The sequence below is a fragment of the Ochlerotatus camptorhynchus genome, unplaced genomic scaffold, assembly GCF_037179485.1.
Source record: "Ochlerotatus camptorhynchus isolate MF236.1 unplaced genomic scaffold, CSIRO-AGI_Acam_v1.1 ptg000513l, whole genome shotgun sequence".
Lineage (NCBI taxonomy): Eukaryota > Metazoa > Arthropoda > Insecta > Diptera > Culicidae > Ochlerotatus > Ochlerotatus camptorhynchus.
Window position 1 is genome coordinate 57,427 of NW_027040997.1, and position 17,667 is coordinate 75,093.

The window sequence follows — 17,667 nt, forward strand, 5'->3', positions numbered from 1 at the left end:
ACTAGATAGTGCTGGAAAAATGGGCGTAAAGGCTTTTGTAAACAATGACTTTTCTCGATGATTTCTAGAAAGTCAAGGATCGTCCACGCAAATCAACATCAACATTGGTTTGCGTGGACTTGTTTTGAATTCATAAAAAAAACATCGAGAGAATCTAAATTGATTGATGAGCGTTTTAGTAGAATAATTGTATACCTTTTCCGTTAATTTTTTTAAATTCTACTACTATTGTATCACTTTCACTAATTCACTTTAACCAATTTACTTTCACTATCACTTTAAACTATATCATAGTGAAAGTAAAAATGATACAATAGTAGTAGAATTAAAAGGAAAAATAACGCAAAAAGCATCGAGAGAAGTCATTGTTTACAACTGCTGTTTCGGCCCAATTCCAGCTCTATCTACAATAAGTGAAGTTTGAGAAAGGAAGAGTTCGACACAATTAAAGAAGTAGGTAATGATAGGATGAGGTTAGCCTGGATAGGAAAATTTTTATGTTGTTTAGGGTGAGTTTAGCATTAGTTTGTTTACGGTAAGGTGGGCTATTGTATTGATTTACCCGAAACTTTATTTGAGCCGAAAAGCTTAGATTGCATTGAGTGGGACAGTGACATTTAGTTCAATTTCATACAGATACTTGAAAATACTAAGTTCTATCAACTTTGAAAATGATGTTTTTTTTTAGTAATTTTAGTATTTGACTAGAATTAGCAAAAAAAAATCGAACGTATACGTCTATAGACAACTGCGACTAGCATCTTTATTCTAATACCAACTTACTATACCCGTAACATTCTGTTTCAAAAATAGTCTATTGTGCAATTACTAGAAAGAAATTTAAAAACTTCATAAAAGCCAAAAGGTTAAACAAAATTTTGGAGTTGTAAGGAAGTATGTATTTAGTGTGGTTCAAAATATTGATTTTGCTCCACCAAGCTTAATCGATTTCAATTCAGGTCCTGGTGATTTGAGCTCATTTGGATGCGATCTCATGTTGCACTGGCTATTTATATGGGAATTACTATGGAAAAGTGAACTTTTTGTTCTCATCGTTCTAGCCCTTCGCTGTAATGATCAACGGAAAAGTTTGCTATCTGTACTCATACAGAAGCTGCAACTTTGCTGAAGGCTCGATTTAAATTGACCACCAGGATGATTAGTTATTAATTAATTAATTAGAAAGATGATATTCTTCGGACATGCTCCATAAATTGCTCAGCTGGCAACATCAAACCAATCAAAAGCGTTCTTTCGCAAAGTTGTAGCTCATTAAATTTTACATAATAGCAGGTAGCTTCTCGTAAATCTGGTAAGTACTAAAACGTTGGGAAAAAAGGTAACTTTTCTAATAGTAATTCCCATATAAACTTCAAAGTGCAGTATAATTTCGCATCCAAGTAAACTCAAATTTTGAGAGAATGATCAGGATCTGATTTAGAATTAGAATCGACTGAGCTTGGTGGAGCAAAATAGATATTTTAAACTACCAGTTATGCTTACATAACTGTGAATATTTTCCCTAAAATTAAATAATAGTTTTTGTTGCAATAGCTTTTCAGTATAGGGTTGTTAGGCATATTAACCATACAACTTGTTGGCTACTTGTAAAATTGTAGAAAAAAAGTAATTTCCTTTAATATAATCAAGAATCAATTTTATTCTCTTCCGGAATAGTTAAAAAGGCGAATCTAAGATTACTGACAGCAGTAACAACATAAACTTAATATCTACATCTATATTTTGTAGGTCGTGGAACAGGGACTATAGGTAAAGCTAATCATCCATCTCTACCTCTTTATTTTCCCACCTTTTAGCTACTATCACTGTTACTTTGACTATCCCATATATTCCAAAACTTTCCTTACTATCCTGCATTTTAAAGCCGGATTCATTTAACCCCTGAGTTATTATTCTATGCTGTCAAATCTATATCTCTACCCTGGTGCAGCATGGCCAGTGATTTTTCACTGGAGGGGGTCATACTTCTGTCACTGAAAACGAAAATGAGATTGATCCCCTAGATTATGAAATCTGGCACACGATAGGTTAAGCAGTTAAGGTCCAAGCGCAATGACAGCGGAAGCGGAACGGCAGCGGCAGCGGAAAAGCCCGATCTGAGAAAGCCTACTTGTCGGATTGAAAACTAGTTTGAACCAAATCGACTTCGGTTAGGCATCTTGATTTCATTTGTGACAACTGTCAAACTTTCCGTTTCGGTTCCGTTTCCGCCCACATTGCGCTTGGGCCTTTAGGGTATTAAATTAATAATTAATCAACTTATTTTAAAGCCAAAATGAAAATTAATAGAAACACGGCATTAGAGGCAAAATTAATAGAAACACGGCATTCTATAAATGAAGAGCCATTTTAATTGATGGATCATCTACTAGATTAATTTATGTTTTTGATTATCAACATCAACAGGCTCAATATAGCCTTATTTCTGGTTTGAATAAAATTGAAAAGGGGCTGCATTGCACCTGTTGATTTTGACAAACAAATAAATGTACTAGCTGACCCACCTTGCCCCACCTTACCTTACATTAATGTTGTCACTAACTATCGAATCTGGAATAAAAGCGTCTACTAAATACTAATAAGCATAACAAAGTGTCTACTACATACCAATAGTAGTCACTAAGACATTATAAAATTAGTACAGCTGAACGTTTGGTAAAACTGTAAGCATATTTTTCTCAAATGTTCAAATTATGGCAAAACAAAATCCGAAGTCGGTAAGAATTTCTAAGTATGCAATATTCGCCAAGGTTTTAGATGTTTATCTATACACCGATCGAAAGAATATGTGTGTTAGAAATAACATCTCACCGTACCGCCATATGTATTTTATGCTTATAATTACTTTTTGATAATATTTCTTATTGATATTAGATGCATTTATTCCTATTCCGAGCATTCACTAGGATGTTCACTTCGAGAATTGTCGTTCTCCCCTTTCTTGTTTTCTTCAATACTATGTTCCACTTCAATGTATTCATCATCATCTTCACCAGCTTCCTGCACCTTATAGTTTTCAGTATTATTTTCATTTATTACAGGAAATGGTTTTAAATTTTGTTCGCCTTGTTCTTTACAAACAGAAGAACTTTGTTCATCAAACTGATTCTCCCCATCATTTTTTGCAGCCGAATCTATCAACTCTGCTTTGATTTCTAATCCTGCAGAAGATTCTTCCGTATTTCTAGGAACTAAATGTACCTTACCAAGTTCGTGATCGATGAGATGATGCTCGAGTTCTGCACGGAAGAAGAAAGCTTCATCACAGTGGTTGCAGTCGTATGGTTTCGCCTGCGGACCATGTTCTGCAATATGAGTCTGTAGGCCAACAGAGGAAGTAAATACTGAAGAGCATAGATAGCACACATAACCACGATCCTCACATCCAGCGAAAGTGTGATCAATCAGGTGCTCTTGTAGTTTTTGAACATTGGAAATATTTTTTTTGCATAGGTTGCACTTGATTGTACAGTTTGATTGTGATTGCTGGACATGTTGTAAAATCTGTTGTTGGTGACTAGAACTTTCTTCTTGAGTTTGACTTGCAGATGGCAAGGATGATTTGATAAAACTGTTGATCGATAGTAATTTCGATGGAAAATTGTGTCGCTTTAGACAAGATTCACAAATTTTAGTATCTTGACATGAGGTTAGAGGATCTAGACAAAGCGCACATGTTCTCTCATTTGTCTCGCTGGACTTCGTGTGAAATCTGTAGAGAGAGAAACAAAACATATATTTTGGTATCAATGTAAAACGAGATTACCACTTACTTAGCATGCAAACTGATTTCGAATTCGGAATTGAGAGTTTGGCGACAACAAATACACTGAATGGGAAATCGTTCCTGTTCTTGATTGGATCCAGAGTTTATACTCCCATTAGTTGATACATTGTTTGCATTTGTACTGCTGGGTCCCGTAGTTTGATGATGTTGGGTAAGATGAGCTTTGAAGCTATGTACATCAGGTAATGTGGTTGGACAATGCGAACAGCGTCCTGAGGCACCGACTTTACAATGAGTTAATTTATGTTCTGCTAGAACTGCTGGTGAAGGAAATATTTCGTCGCATATCAAACATTTATGTTTTCCACCTGTGTTATGGGTAATTTTCATGTGGTTTTCCAGTTCGTTCCTGAAAGTATAGGTAGTGTTAGATTATGACCTGGGAGTGAGAAGCAGATAGCACACATGGAATTCACTGTATAGTTGTTCTTCTTGTCATGACAATTTGTGGCATTGAAATCAATGTATTTTTATTATTGGTATTTTATTATGCTACTAGATGTTTTGATAAAACCGTGGTTAATGGTATCATACAATATTTATTTGAGTTTATTTTTAATGAATTAAAAAGAAACGGTGTCACATTCAATAAAATAGCTGGAAACAACGGTTTGTCATAAATCGCAAGATGTCAATACCGCCTTATGTATTCTTGTTCAACTGTAAGAAAAGCATCATCAAACTGCTTGGCTCCCAAAGTCAGTTCGTGACAGTTTGATTCTGGCTCCTTTTGACATTCATATTTTTCGAGTCTGCTTCTCCCTCCCACCCAAGTAACAATTATGGTTTTATGAGGGTTATGTAGACCATGATTTGGAATTCTTTAAAACTACGATAAAAACTATCAATGTTACTTAAGCAGGTTGGGTGGGGTAGCAGGAATATGTCCGGATCCGAATGTGTACAATGTGGCACATGATAGATCCACCATTTCATTTGAGGCATCACATGATGGGTTTTGGTCCAAGTCAGAAACTGGCCACTTCCTTTGGGGTGCAAGGATCATGTCCGGATATGTCCAATATGGTGTTGGCCACTTGATATAACCACCATTTCACTTGTTTTAAAATTCTCATGTGATACCTCAACTTGATGGGGTTTGGTCCAAGTCAGAAATTGGTAACTTCCTCTGGGGTACTCGGAACATGTCCGGATGCGGCCAATTTCGTCCTGGATGCTCAACGTATCTGTCATGGATTTGTATTTGTAGTAATTAAGACTAATTAAATTGAAGAAAACTTTTTTACTGTTTTTGAGCATTCCACTAAAAACCCAATTTCATAACTTCATTACTTCAATCAGTAATCTCATAAACATTTCTAAAATTTACCTCCCTAACTCGATAGGCCCTTCAATATCGTTGACTGTAGTTTCAGAACAAACAATGGAACAGTGTATGGGGCGATGCAAATATGACCGCAGCATCTTAGAATATTCCTTACATAGACAACCCTAATAGTCAAATACCATAAACGAACGATAACACGAATGGTAGAACTATTTCACTTATGGTTTGGATGATACTTAAATTTTTATGGTTATTTTTATATCTTATGGAAGTGATTATTACCTCGAACGGAAGTCTCCACTGCAGTAAGCACATCGTAAGCTAACTCCCGTTTTAAGGTTGTGAACTATTTTTCGATGAGTCTGGACTTCGCTTTCGGTAGTAAAATCATTTCTTTCACAAATTCCGCAGCTGTAGTAATTGTTGGTGCTAGTGGTAATTTTGGTGGTTGAAGCCATTTTTTCTGGTACCGATGTGTGTCCAACAGTATTGGTAGTGGTTGTGGTTGCACCGGACGAGCTGCCACCATACCTATGCAACAATGCTGTTGGGGAGTAAATCTGAGGAGTCTTAGTCGAACTCGTTGTATTGGACGATGCAGCAGATTGTGTGTTCCCTCCGGTGTTGTTTCCATGATGATCCGGTGAATATAGTCCATTTATTGATGCTGACCTTTGATTATATAGGTTGAGCAATGCTTTAGATTGGGATGCATTATTTGGACTTACAAATCCTTTCTTGGATTGTTCAAGATAGCGCTGTGCATGTGATTTACTTAAGCTATCATAGAATCCGTGTAGAAAGCCTGGATGTTTTAATGAATTAAGAGTGTCCACGTGCAGAGGATTATAAAATTTATTAGCTGCGTACAAATTTTGCCAACCAGCAGCCGCAGCGGCCATCTGACCGTGTAATTGTAAGTAATCCAGGTTATTAGTGTTACCATTACTATTAGCCGGGCTTGACGCAGCTGCCGCTGCATTGGAAATCTCCTTTTGACTGTGATGAGTTTGCATGTGTCGGTCTAGGAGAAATTCGACATGAAACGATTCTGTACATGCGGGACATCTTCAAACGGAAAATAAAAAAAAATAATTAATATTCAACACTTTGTTTAATCGAAGGGTATTCGTACTTGAACTTCCTGGCATGAGCAGCTAGATGAAATTGCATTTCCAGTTCAGACGCGCAGACGACTCTGCAGAAAACGCATTGTACTGCGCCGGACGCGATGTGACGTGAACGGATGTGATGCCTATTAGAGGTACATTTTAATTATATTTTTAAACGAAATTTTTCGCGACAGATTACCTGAATTCTCGATCGGCTCGAAACACTTCAGCACAAGCAGAGCATCGATATAGTTTGATTTCATTGGAGTGTGTTACGGCAAAATGAACCTGTATAGTAACTTTGCTATCAAAGGTTTCATTACAAAGGATGCATTTGTATAGCACTTGGGTATGAGAATCATACAAATGTTTGTGTAATTCTTCTACTTTAGTAAAAGCTTTATTACAAGCTGGTTCACAAATGTATTCTGCGCTGGTTACAAGGTAGTGACCAGCCACATGCTTCTCATACTCTTGTTGATCCCCTAATGTGACACCACATTGCTGACAAAGGAATGACGATGTTGCCGAACCTTGCTCGAGGTGTGCTTTTAAGTGAGTTCGAAAAGACTCAAAGTCAGGTAGCGCCGCGTTGCATTGATTGCAAAGATATGCTCCTGGTGGATTTGGCAAAACTGAACTAGGACCACCTAATGAACTGCCTTTTTCGGTTTCTCTGACATCTCGGCTAGAAGCGGAGGTACCCTCGTTTTCCATTTTCAGTTTTTTGAGACGAGGTTGACTTAAATCAGTAGGAGCAAGTTGTTCTTGAGCCTCTTGTGAGTTATCGTTTTCATCCTTTTTCTCTTGTTTGATAGATTTTGCCACAATTGTCATGGAAGTTTCATCGTTCCCATTTTCATCTTTTATGCTTTTTTCACTAGGTGGTCGTTCATCATTTATTTCCGATTGTTCTTCGTGATCATGTTTCTCATCGAAAAAAGCTGTTCCGTAGAACGAAGTATACGTATTCATGAGATTTTTGTTGAACTGTTCCATGTAGCTATTGGGACTATTTATCTTATCTAAATGAGTTGATTTGAGGTGACTAAGCATCATTGGAATAGTAGGGAACTTCATAGTGCAAAATTCACATGAAACAGGCGGATATGGTAGCATCGACTCTGGCGAGGTATGTCGGTGAAAATTGTTTTCGTTCAAAAGTAAATTACTATGCATAGTTTGTACATGAGCTCCCAGCTGTTCAATGTTGGAAAAGTCATGTTGGGTACAGTAGATACAGGTTAGTTCACCAGATTTCAGTAGCTTAGAACGATTGACCATCATCAAGTTCTGCTCATAAGGCGAGAACTTCCGTTTAGGATTTGAAGCACTACTTGAAAGTGAACTTGTCGAACGAGGACTGTAGGTTAGGTTTGGACTTCCTGTAAGGGCGATTTGCTTTTTGTGGTTCTGCATGTGGCTTGTAAGAGCAGCTGCCGTATTGTATCCACGATTGCAAATTGTGCACTGAAAGGGCTTCTGATTGTCGTGTGTTTTCATATGAATTTTCAAATGATCACTGTAATAACAATTTCGGAACATATGAAAAGTTTTGCGTTATTTTTCTGATTATGCTAAAAACACTTACCTTCTTGAAAAAGCCGCCTCACAGTGAGGACATCGATATCGACGATCTCCCGTATGCAACTTGGTATGACGATCTCTTGACCTCTTGTGTTTGAACAAACGAGCGCAATATTCACACTTGAATGGCATATGTTCGGTATGGCTCTGCAAGCAAGAAAGGGCGAAAAGAGATGAGTAGAAAATGGAACTCTTTGTAGTTGAAGAAAAAGGAAGTCAACGAAGTTGCATATTAAATAAATCAAGTTGCGAATCTTACGTGGAATGGTCTTGGAAACCAAATAATATGGTAGGTATAGCCGAACCAAAAAGAACTCCCTAGTGGAATTTCGTAACGCAAAGGCGGCGCAAAGAAACGCCACCATAAATAAAATTGAGTCATGGCAGCAAAAACTGTGTTGGAATTGCATGGCAATTTTGAAGCGTTCCTGAACGATCTGTGAGAGTCGTTTCTGATTTTGTTTTGTATCGCAGCAAATCGGCAGGAAAAGGGCCGGTTATAAAAAATATGAAACAGGCTTTTGTTTGTAGCGAAACTTGCATTGTGGCAAAATAGATGAAATAGTTTTGATCGATCTTCGCCTTCAATTCATAAACTGTGAGGAGATGGTGCATTCCCTTCGTTGGGTTTCTTTTGCGTTGGGACTTCTGTGTGCTGGTCAGTTCACAAATCAAAATTCTTTTTGACAGAAAAATAAGTGCCAAAGAATGCCGTCATCTACACGACACGTTATCTAATTTTTAAGATCTTTCATTCGCCAGTAAACGATATGTTGTCCGTTTTATTCTTACGCTCAAATGAAAGGTATTCATAGATGTCATTCTAAAATATGTTTTATATAGCCCGGTTGGATATTAAAGAACCGACAAACCTTTCAAGAGGTCTTGAGCGTATCAAAATGAAGCCAGCCAAATTACTGTTCTGTGGCCGATGTGATCGTGACATAATATGTGTTTTCTTCTTCTTTGTCTATTAAAAGCCTCCTTAATAAAGCTAAATAATAATAATAATAATTATTTGTCTATTACTGATAATTGTGCACTTAAAGTTTCGAAGTGGTTACGAAACTAAGGATCTCACAGCGAAACACCTTAAACTTTGCGGCTGTCCCCAACCTAGTGTTTTATGAGTAATTGTACAGAACTTTGAGAATAGATACCTTCAAAGCTATTGTATGATGAAACGATGTTTTTACTCTTTTATGGTCGAATGCGCATTGCGCATACAATCAGGGAAAAATATTGTAAGATCAAAAATTAAAACAACAAAACGTAATGATAAGAACCAAAAAGTCATATGCATCGTTTCAAAAAAAAAAAAAAAAAAATTGACTAGGGGAATTTACGTATTCTCGGCAACCTAAGCAGCGACCTTCTTTCTATAGCCTTTTTAACTAAGGAACGCACACATATGCAGTATTGGTTTGTTTACAATTTATTGCTGCCAGCTGCTCTAACAATTTCAGTCGAAAGAATTGTCAAAAACTGTTTTGAAACGTTTTTACAAAGCCGCAATCTTCTCTAGTGAGAGCGAGTATTGTCGGCAACCAGTTTTTCTTCGGCAACCGTTCCATTTGAACTGCATGTAAATCTGCTGTTCTATTATCGGCAACTCGAAATTAGCTACAATTTGTAGTGCGTGTGTTTCATTTCAATAAAAACTTGCTAGATTGCTTTTTCTCAGTGGTAAAAATATAGTCAAATTGAAGCTGAAAGCACAAAGAATCGTTTGCATGCATTCAGCGAAGTGTTTTCGTAAGAAAATCCAGTGAAAATAGTGTTTCAATTTGGGTTGCCGAAAATAGTCTGTCATGCCGAAGCCTTCATTTCCCCTATATGTTTAGTATTACGTCTGCGTGAAGTCAACGATTTACATGCTAATTTCAAATAACAGACTAAAGTGGTAATTTTTATACGATAGATGAAAGTATAGAATTGATAGTTCCGTTAGAGTACGGCAATGTGACAATTGCATATAGAGAGTAGAAAGCGAGCAAGGACAACTCTAGGAAGGTACAAATCGGTTTGATCATCTCTCTTTACCAAACTCTCCCGTTGGAGAGGGATGGTGAGGGGTATTCCCCCGCCACCACTGGCCAGTTATCGCTTGCAAAATCATTTTGTAAAGCTATGTTCTATGATTTTCAAAAAAAAAATTTCATTGCAAAATTTCATCGTAATTCATATAGACAAAGTTTTCTAATATGTTCTAGTTTCAGCTGGTCAAGTATGATTAAACTACATCGAACAAATTTCCATTGTCCTTAAAAAAGACAACCAACCAACCAGGTTGAGAATATTTTCGGTTTGGAAATTTAGTTTAGGACAAACGTTAAGTTCCAGTATGTAATGTGTAAAAGTCATGAAGAAGAAAAAGTTTAAAAGTCATCAAGAAGAAAAAGAGTTTAGAATTAAAATTTATCGATAGTTGTTTTTATTCTATTTTTATTTTTTATTAATTAAATTTTTAGCCTATGGCTAGTTTATATCCGTTATTGATAGTTGTGCTAATATCAAACATCTTGATGTTCATCCGTTAGGTCAAAAGTAAATTAATCCTTCATCCAGCTGTCTACTTCACTAATGAGTCAGTATTTACACGCTTTGATAACTCTATTATACCCTTTTTGTGTAGCAACCCGATGCGTCTACAAATGCGTACGATTGGTTAAGTCGCAATCTTGAAGAATTCGCTCGATGTTTCAAAAAGGTGATCTGTTGGCACGCCGGAAATTTGTATTGTGCCGATGTCGAGCAGCAATGTCTACCAGCAGAAGCTACCTAAAACATGATTTTCCCGATTTGGTATGATTACAATTATGACTGTTGTGGTGCACGATATGGAAGCACTCAATGTTCATAATTCTACTTTGACGCGCTAGCAAATGAACTGATCATAACGTGAATGAATCTACTCCAAGTACAGGACAAGCATAAATTTCCGAGAAAGGAGAAAAACAAGTTTTGCCGACAAGAGATGTTCCGTGGAGACAAGTTTGCAAAAACATGTTGTGTTGAATAGCATTTGCAGTAGGTTTCTAGAGACGAAGAACAAAAGGAACCAACTCAGAGCTAATCAGAGGTGTTGAAAGAAGCTGTCTGTTTAGAGAACTAAAACCAACAACACACAATACCTAATAAAGAAATTATTTAGTCGAGTAGCTAGACGACGCTGCTTTTCTTTTTAAACTACACAACTGAACGAAAAAGTGGGCGATCGTTTGAAAATATCAACGTAACAAACCCACCGACAGCTACATACTGGTTTCGTTTTCTCCTGAAATCTGGTGCGACACTTATTTTTCAGTCCAGACGACACCGTCTTTACTGCTACAAAAGAACATAAGTTGAGCGTAAGATATACGAACAAAAGTCACAACCTTTGACATCAAACGAGAGGAGAAAACATGGTTTAACGATGTTGTCGCTGTCTCGTTTCGTATGCATACTTTATATAGAAGAAACCATCCGCCCGGTGGAGATGACTTAATTGTCGCACTACCTCTATTACTTTACCCTTTCTTTTCAAATCAAATAAGTTGGGATAACACAAGGTACGTTTTCATACCAAAGCATTGCTCCTGCCTTTCTTAGGAAAGTATTATTATTAGAATCTCAAAATTAATGCAAGGAAGTAGTGTTTCCCTTGTCAGCCGATAGGAGACTTGTATCTATTCCCAAAACCGTCATGTTGTATGCCATGTCGTATGTCATACAGTATACAGCTTAGTATTACTGTTGTTTCTGTAACCTCTGGGAAATATATGTACAGCGCTACATCAGCCTTAGCACCTATTTTCGTCCTATGGAATAAAAAAAGTTGAAAATATCTATGCCATCACGGTGGTAGAGCGGCGCCGGTGGTGTAGTGGTAAGCGTGATTACCCCTCACTACAGCAGGCCTGAGTTCAATCCTAGTCGGCGCCGCCGGGATGTTCTGAGGCATAACATCTCTGATCAAACGGCACCGGTGGTGTAGTGGTAAGCGTGATTACCTCTCACCCCAGCAGGCCTGGGTTCAATACCAGTCGGCGCCGCCGGGATGTTCTGAGGCATAACATCTCTGATCACGCCTTCCTTCGGATGGGAAGTAAAGCCGTTGGTCCCCGGTTCATGAGTTGATGGGTCGATAGGTAGGGTCCAGGTGTGGGAGCTGCCTCCCTGGCGTCGGTAGCATTGGTGCTCAGCATGGAAAACAAGATCGACGGAAGACAAATCACGGTGGTAGAACATATCAATAGAGCAACCGTCCGATTTTGGTAACACATGACTTTTAACGTGATTCGATGATTAGGTTTGCAACTATTAATAATTGTGTTTTTTTTAACATTTACAATTATTAATAGTTGCAAACCTAATCATCGAATCACGTTAAAAGTTTCAGAATTAATCACATGATTGAGCAGTTTTACTATGGATGATCATATCGACTTCGTTATGGTCAGCGTTGTTCACGATGTTTCGTTGTTCACCAAGGGAAAAGTTCACGATTGACTGACAAAGGGGTGCGTCTTTGGAGGGTGTTTCAACACTCCGAAGGGTATAAAAAGCGGGACCTTTCAATTAGAGTCGGATCCTTGTGATAAATGCAAGAGTGGCAACTGTAAAAAATCGAATACTTCATCATTTCTCAATAGTGATGGAGTAATACGACATGCACTAAACTAAGGACACGGGATATACTACAATAGATCAATTTACTGGTCGCAGTAGTGTCAGGTCCCGAACAGAGGAAAAAAAAAAGAAAGGCAATATTCTTTCATTTATTAAAAAATCGAGAATATGGAAGTCATTAATGAGCCTTTTAATCAAGATCTGCCCGAATAAAAAAGGACAATTGTTTGAAATTAGGCTAAAAATTCCTCTTATGGTAAATTTACCTTAAGAGGTAACAACCGGTTGCTTTTACAATGGACCTACTCTAAAGATTGTAAAATTTTAACCATACAAAAACAATAAATTGAATAATATCAGCCACCAAACGTTTTTTGTTTGTTTAAAGACTCTTAATGATACCCCCTGTAAAACCCCAGGTTACCATAAATCTTATGGTTCAAAAGAATATATTTTACAGAGAGGTAGCATTGTTTCCGAATGGAGTTTTAACCGGTATTTTTTCTGGATTCCTGGTCATAAAGATACCAGTATCATTATTACCAAAGATCAGGCAGCTGGTAATTGAAAAAAAAAAAGAATACCGACTAAAACTCCATCTGTAAACAACGGTACCTCTCTTTATTGTACTTTTTATTTGACTTATCCATTGGTTTTATTATATAAACAATTGGTTTTATTGCATTGTTACAATAAGATTTATTGTTTTTCTATGATATTTTTTATTAGGGTGTTCTCCAAACATATTGAATAACAGCTCATATTTAAAGTAATGGAAAATACCAGATTGGACAGATTGGATAAAACATTATAACTTCAACATCCAAATAAACATCATGTTAAACTATTATAATTTTATTTCTTTTGATCATGAACTATTCTTTCATATTCCATTAAAAAACAGGCATTTAGAACAATCTGAACATTTTTAAAATCTTCAACCCCGCTGATCAAAAGTAATTTAGCACATGGAATAGAGTTAGCAGATGGTACAGGCGAAACGGAAGAATCGGAACGGAAGAGTCTACAATATCGACATAGAGAATGAACTTCTAATGTCGCAAATGTCCTAATGTCAGCAAAAACAAAATCATCTTCCTTTTATTTAATTCTACATAATTAATTTTGGTATCCATGACAGATACGTACTTCGACTAAAATGTGCAGTCTTCATCAGTGTCATTCCCAATAAAGACATCAAAAACCTAACCCCCTTAAGTACTCATCCCCTGGGTAAAAATGTCAGGATCACAGGTATAAAAATCAAACTACAACGTGTAGAATCGGAACTTTAATGGATTTTACTAAAACCGCAAAGCATATAAAAGATCCACGGTTTGGCTAACATTGGACAAACTTATTACACATTCTGCCAATCAAGCTCAAAATTATACCGATAAATCTTAGTTACTTGACCATCCAACTTGTTTTTTTTTCTTGCTTTACGGTTTTACTAAAATCCATTAAAGTTACACTCGTTAATTTTATGTGGGGTAATATGGGCATTAGACGAGCATAAAATACAACTTTTGACAGTTAATTGGTAGAAATGTGTTTAAATCCCTACGTTAGTAAGTGCTCATGCTGCGTATGGCAAAACGTCTGGAAAAAAAAAAATACATAGTAGTTAACATAGAAGGTGATTTATGGTAATGGTTTAATGACCTTTTTTTACTCGAGCATTGGTTACCTATACAGTTGCATAATGTTACTCTTTTCAATATTGTGTGAAGATACCGTATTAAAATTTACTTTTAATAAATTATATTATGAAGACTAAAAAATCTGATATTGAATGAAGCTGAACTTTGCATTAAGTCCTAAGTAACATTGATCCATTCTCTTCGTCGACTTCCTCTTTCGTTAATAACTTGAGCAGATAATCGTTTCTTGTTGTGTTTGTCATATTATATGATTGATAAAAGCTTCTTTTATCGATCTGTGTGCTGAAAATACATGGGAATGTCTTTACATGGCCGTGGTGATGCAAAGAGAAAGTTAAAAAGTTAAAAATATATAGCCTAATATAGCCTATAATACTGAATGACTGATTGACTGGACTGACCATTTTATCCCATAGCTACTTCACATCTATATAAATGTAAAAAAAGCTTAGGCGTTAACCTCTTTGTTCACCCTTTTGTTCACCTCAAATATTCACAAGCAGTGATCAATATTTCAGGAATAATCAACATTATATTATAATAACAATCCCGAAATCTGATGCTATCATAATTTTCAGTAACTTCAGGAATGCTCATCCCCGACCTTTGTAGAATACTCAAAATTCTTTTTTTTTCTATTAACTACTGCTAATAATTTTCTTTTAACTTTATTTAGATATTTTTACAACTACTAATAAATCAGTTATCAAAAATCCATCATCACCATCGTGGTGAACAAAATACTTTTAACAGTGCTACGATAATTATTTAAATGTCGTTATGACAGCAATCGATACAAAATAATCCGTTACAAACTTCGTCAAGATACATAATTTGTCAATTAATAAAAAACAAATTCACTAAATAGGGTTAACTACCCCATTTCCAGCCTATTAAGCACAACCCGCACTTAGTCTTTCTTAATCTAGCGCAGTTTAGCACCAAAAGGAATGTTATTATTACCGTAAGATTTGATAAAGAAAAACCAATCGTTGAGATATTTTCAAAAGTCTAACACTGCTTCTTGACGCCAAACTCGGCCTACGGATTCTAAACTCGGCCTAACGCATTGAAACACCAATGAATTCACTTCGGCCTATCGGATGAAGATAAAAATTGATTCGGTCGGAGCGCTTCTTTTGTTTTTGGGAATAATGGTTCCAAACCTTCATATCACGCGTTCTCATTGACTTCGTTCGATAGCTTACTAGCTAAAGTATCGTACCAAACGCATAATTGACTTGCTAACTCTGAAATCATGGATTTATTTGAAGTTTTCTGCTCGATAGGCCCAAAATGGGCGATTAGGCCGAAGTAGTTCTCTACCCTATCTGTTCAAAAGACAGCTTCAACGTGTGAAGTGCAATGTCTCTTAAATTATGTAAGTGCTGTTGCACGTTTAATTTGTCTAGGCATCGAATTGAAAACCTTTATTCCTTTGATAGGGTTAACTACCCCATTTCCGGCCTATTAAGCACAACCCGCACTTAGTATTTCTTAATCTATAGCAGTTTAGCACCGAACGGAATGTTTTTATTACTGATGGCTTACAAATTTATTTACCTTTCCGTAGGGTTAACTACCCCATTTCCAGCCTATTAAGCACAACCCGCACTTAGTCTTTCTTAATCTAGCGCAGTTTAGCACCAAAAGGAATGTTATTATTACTGATGGCTTCCAAATTGATTTACCTTTCCGTGCATACCGTAAGATTTGATAAAGAGAAACCAATCGTTGAGATATTGTCAAAAGTCTAACACTGCTTCTTGACGCCAAACTCGGCCTACGGATTCTAAACTCGGCCTAACGCATTGAAACGCCAATGAATTCACTTCGGCCTATCGGATGAAGATAAAAATTGATTCGGTTGGAGCGCTTCTTTTGTTTTTGGGAATAATGGTTCCAAACCTTCATATCACGCGTTCTCATTGACTTCGTTCGGTAGCTTACTAGCTAAAGTATCGTACCAAACGCATAATTGACTTGCTAACTCTGAAATCATGGATTTATTTGAAGTTTTCTGCTCGATAGGCTCAAAATGGGCGATTAGGCCGAAGTAGTTCTCTACCCTACATACCGTAAGATTTCATAAAGAGAAACCAATAGTTGAGATATTGTCAAAAGTCTAACACTGCTTCTTGACGCCAAACTCGGCCTACGGATTCTAAACTCTGCCTAACGCATTGAAACACCATTGAAACGCCAATGAATTCACTTCGGCCTATCGGATGAAGATAAAACATGATTCGGTCGGAGCGCTTGTTTTGTTTTTGGGAAAAATGGGTGCAAACATTCATATCACGCGTTTTCACTGACTTCGTTCGGTAGCTTATTAACTAAAGTATCGTACCAAACGCATAATTGACTTGTTAACTCTGAAATCATGGATTTATTTGAAGTTTTCTGATCGATAGGCCCAAAATGGGCGATTAGGCCGAAGTAGTTCTCTACCCTATATAATGAATTTTGCGAAGCACGGCTAAAGAAATGTGGTGTTTTTACCGACAACCATTTTAAAGCAACCATTTTAAAAGTTGTACCTGGCTAGTTTGTTTATGTTTTTACCCGAACACGACATTATTTCTTTTGAATACCCGTTCCATACCCGATCCCGATTTTTTTAAATACCAGTACCTGACCCGAACCGATTTTTTAAAATCGAGAAACCAATAGTTGAGATATTGTCAAAAGTCTAACACTGCTTCTTGACGCCAAACTCGGCCTACGGATTCTAAACTCTGCCTAACGCATTGAAACACCATTGAAACGCCAATGAATTCACTTCGGCCTATCGGATGAAGATAAAACATGATTCGGTCGGAGCGCTTGTTTTGTTTTTGGGAAAAATGGGTGCAAACATTCATATCACGCGTTTTCACTGACTTCGTTCGGTAGCTTATTAACTAAAGTATCGTACCAAACGCATAATTGACTTGTTAACTCTGAAATCATGGATTTATTTGAAGTTTTCTGATCGATAGGCCCAAAATGGGCGATTAGGCCGAAGTAGTTCTCTACCCTATATAATGAATTTTGCGAAGCACGGCTAAAGAAATGTGGTGTTTTTACCGACAACCATTTTAAAGCAACCATTTTAAAAGTTGTACCTGGCTAGTTTGTTTATGTTTTTACCCGAACACGACATTATTTCTTTTGAATACCCGTTCCATACCCGATCCCGATTTTTTTAAATACCAGTACCTGACCCGAACCGATTTTTTAAAATTAAATTGTAAAAACCCGTACACGGCCATCTCTACTGCCTATCTAACATGATTAAACGCTTCAAAACGCGTAAAAGTTTTATTTTAACCAAGCTTTCAAAATGACATCACTATCTGTACACCATCTAGTCTAGAGTAGTAACAATTGACTATATTATGCTGAAGTTAAATCATCTTTTGCAAACTCTTTTTCATGTAGATATTCGAGTTTACTTACAAATTTGCCAATAAATTTGACAAAAGTGAATTTGCAGTTGTTTAAGACATCCCCGCAACTATTTATCAGGTGAAGTATTTTTTACCGAAAAGTTATTATTAATTCATTTTGACGTATGTTTCGTCATTCGTCAGAAGAAATCCTTCAAATTTC

The 17,667-nt window shown here is 36.7% G+C and overlaps 1 protein-coding gene across 2 annotated transcripts in view; it reads right to left on the reverse strand.

The window, feature by feature from the left end:
• Window positions 1-2,858: 2,858 nt before the first annotated feature.
• L (Lobe) overlaps window positions 2,859-17,667 on the reverse strand; it is a 36,737-nt gene continuing 21,928 nt past the window's right edge. For both annotated transcript variants that reach the window (XM_065235990.1, XM_065235991.1), the window contains exons 3-8: window positions 7,800-7,942; window positions 6,408-7,730; window positions 6,232-6,351; window positions 5,379-6,164; window positions 3,795-4,157; window positions 2,859-3,733 (exon numbers count right to left, since the gene is read on the reverse strand). In XM_065235990.1, coding sequence (XP_065092062.1) covers window positions 2,908-3,733; window positions 3,795-4,157; window positions 5,379-6,164; window positions 6,232-6,351; window positions 6,408-7,730; window positions 7,800-7,942 — 3,561 coding nt within the window. In that variant the 3' untranslated portion in view covers window positions 2,859-2,907. The remainder of the gene's footprint in view (window positions 3,734-3,794; window positions 4,158-5,378; window positions 6,165-6,231; window positions 6,352-6,407; window positions 7,731-7,799; window positions 7,943-17,667) is intronic.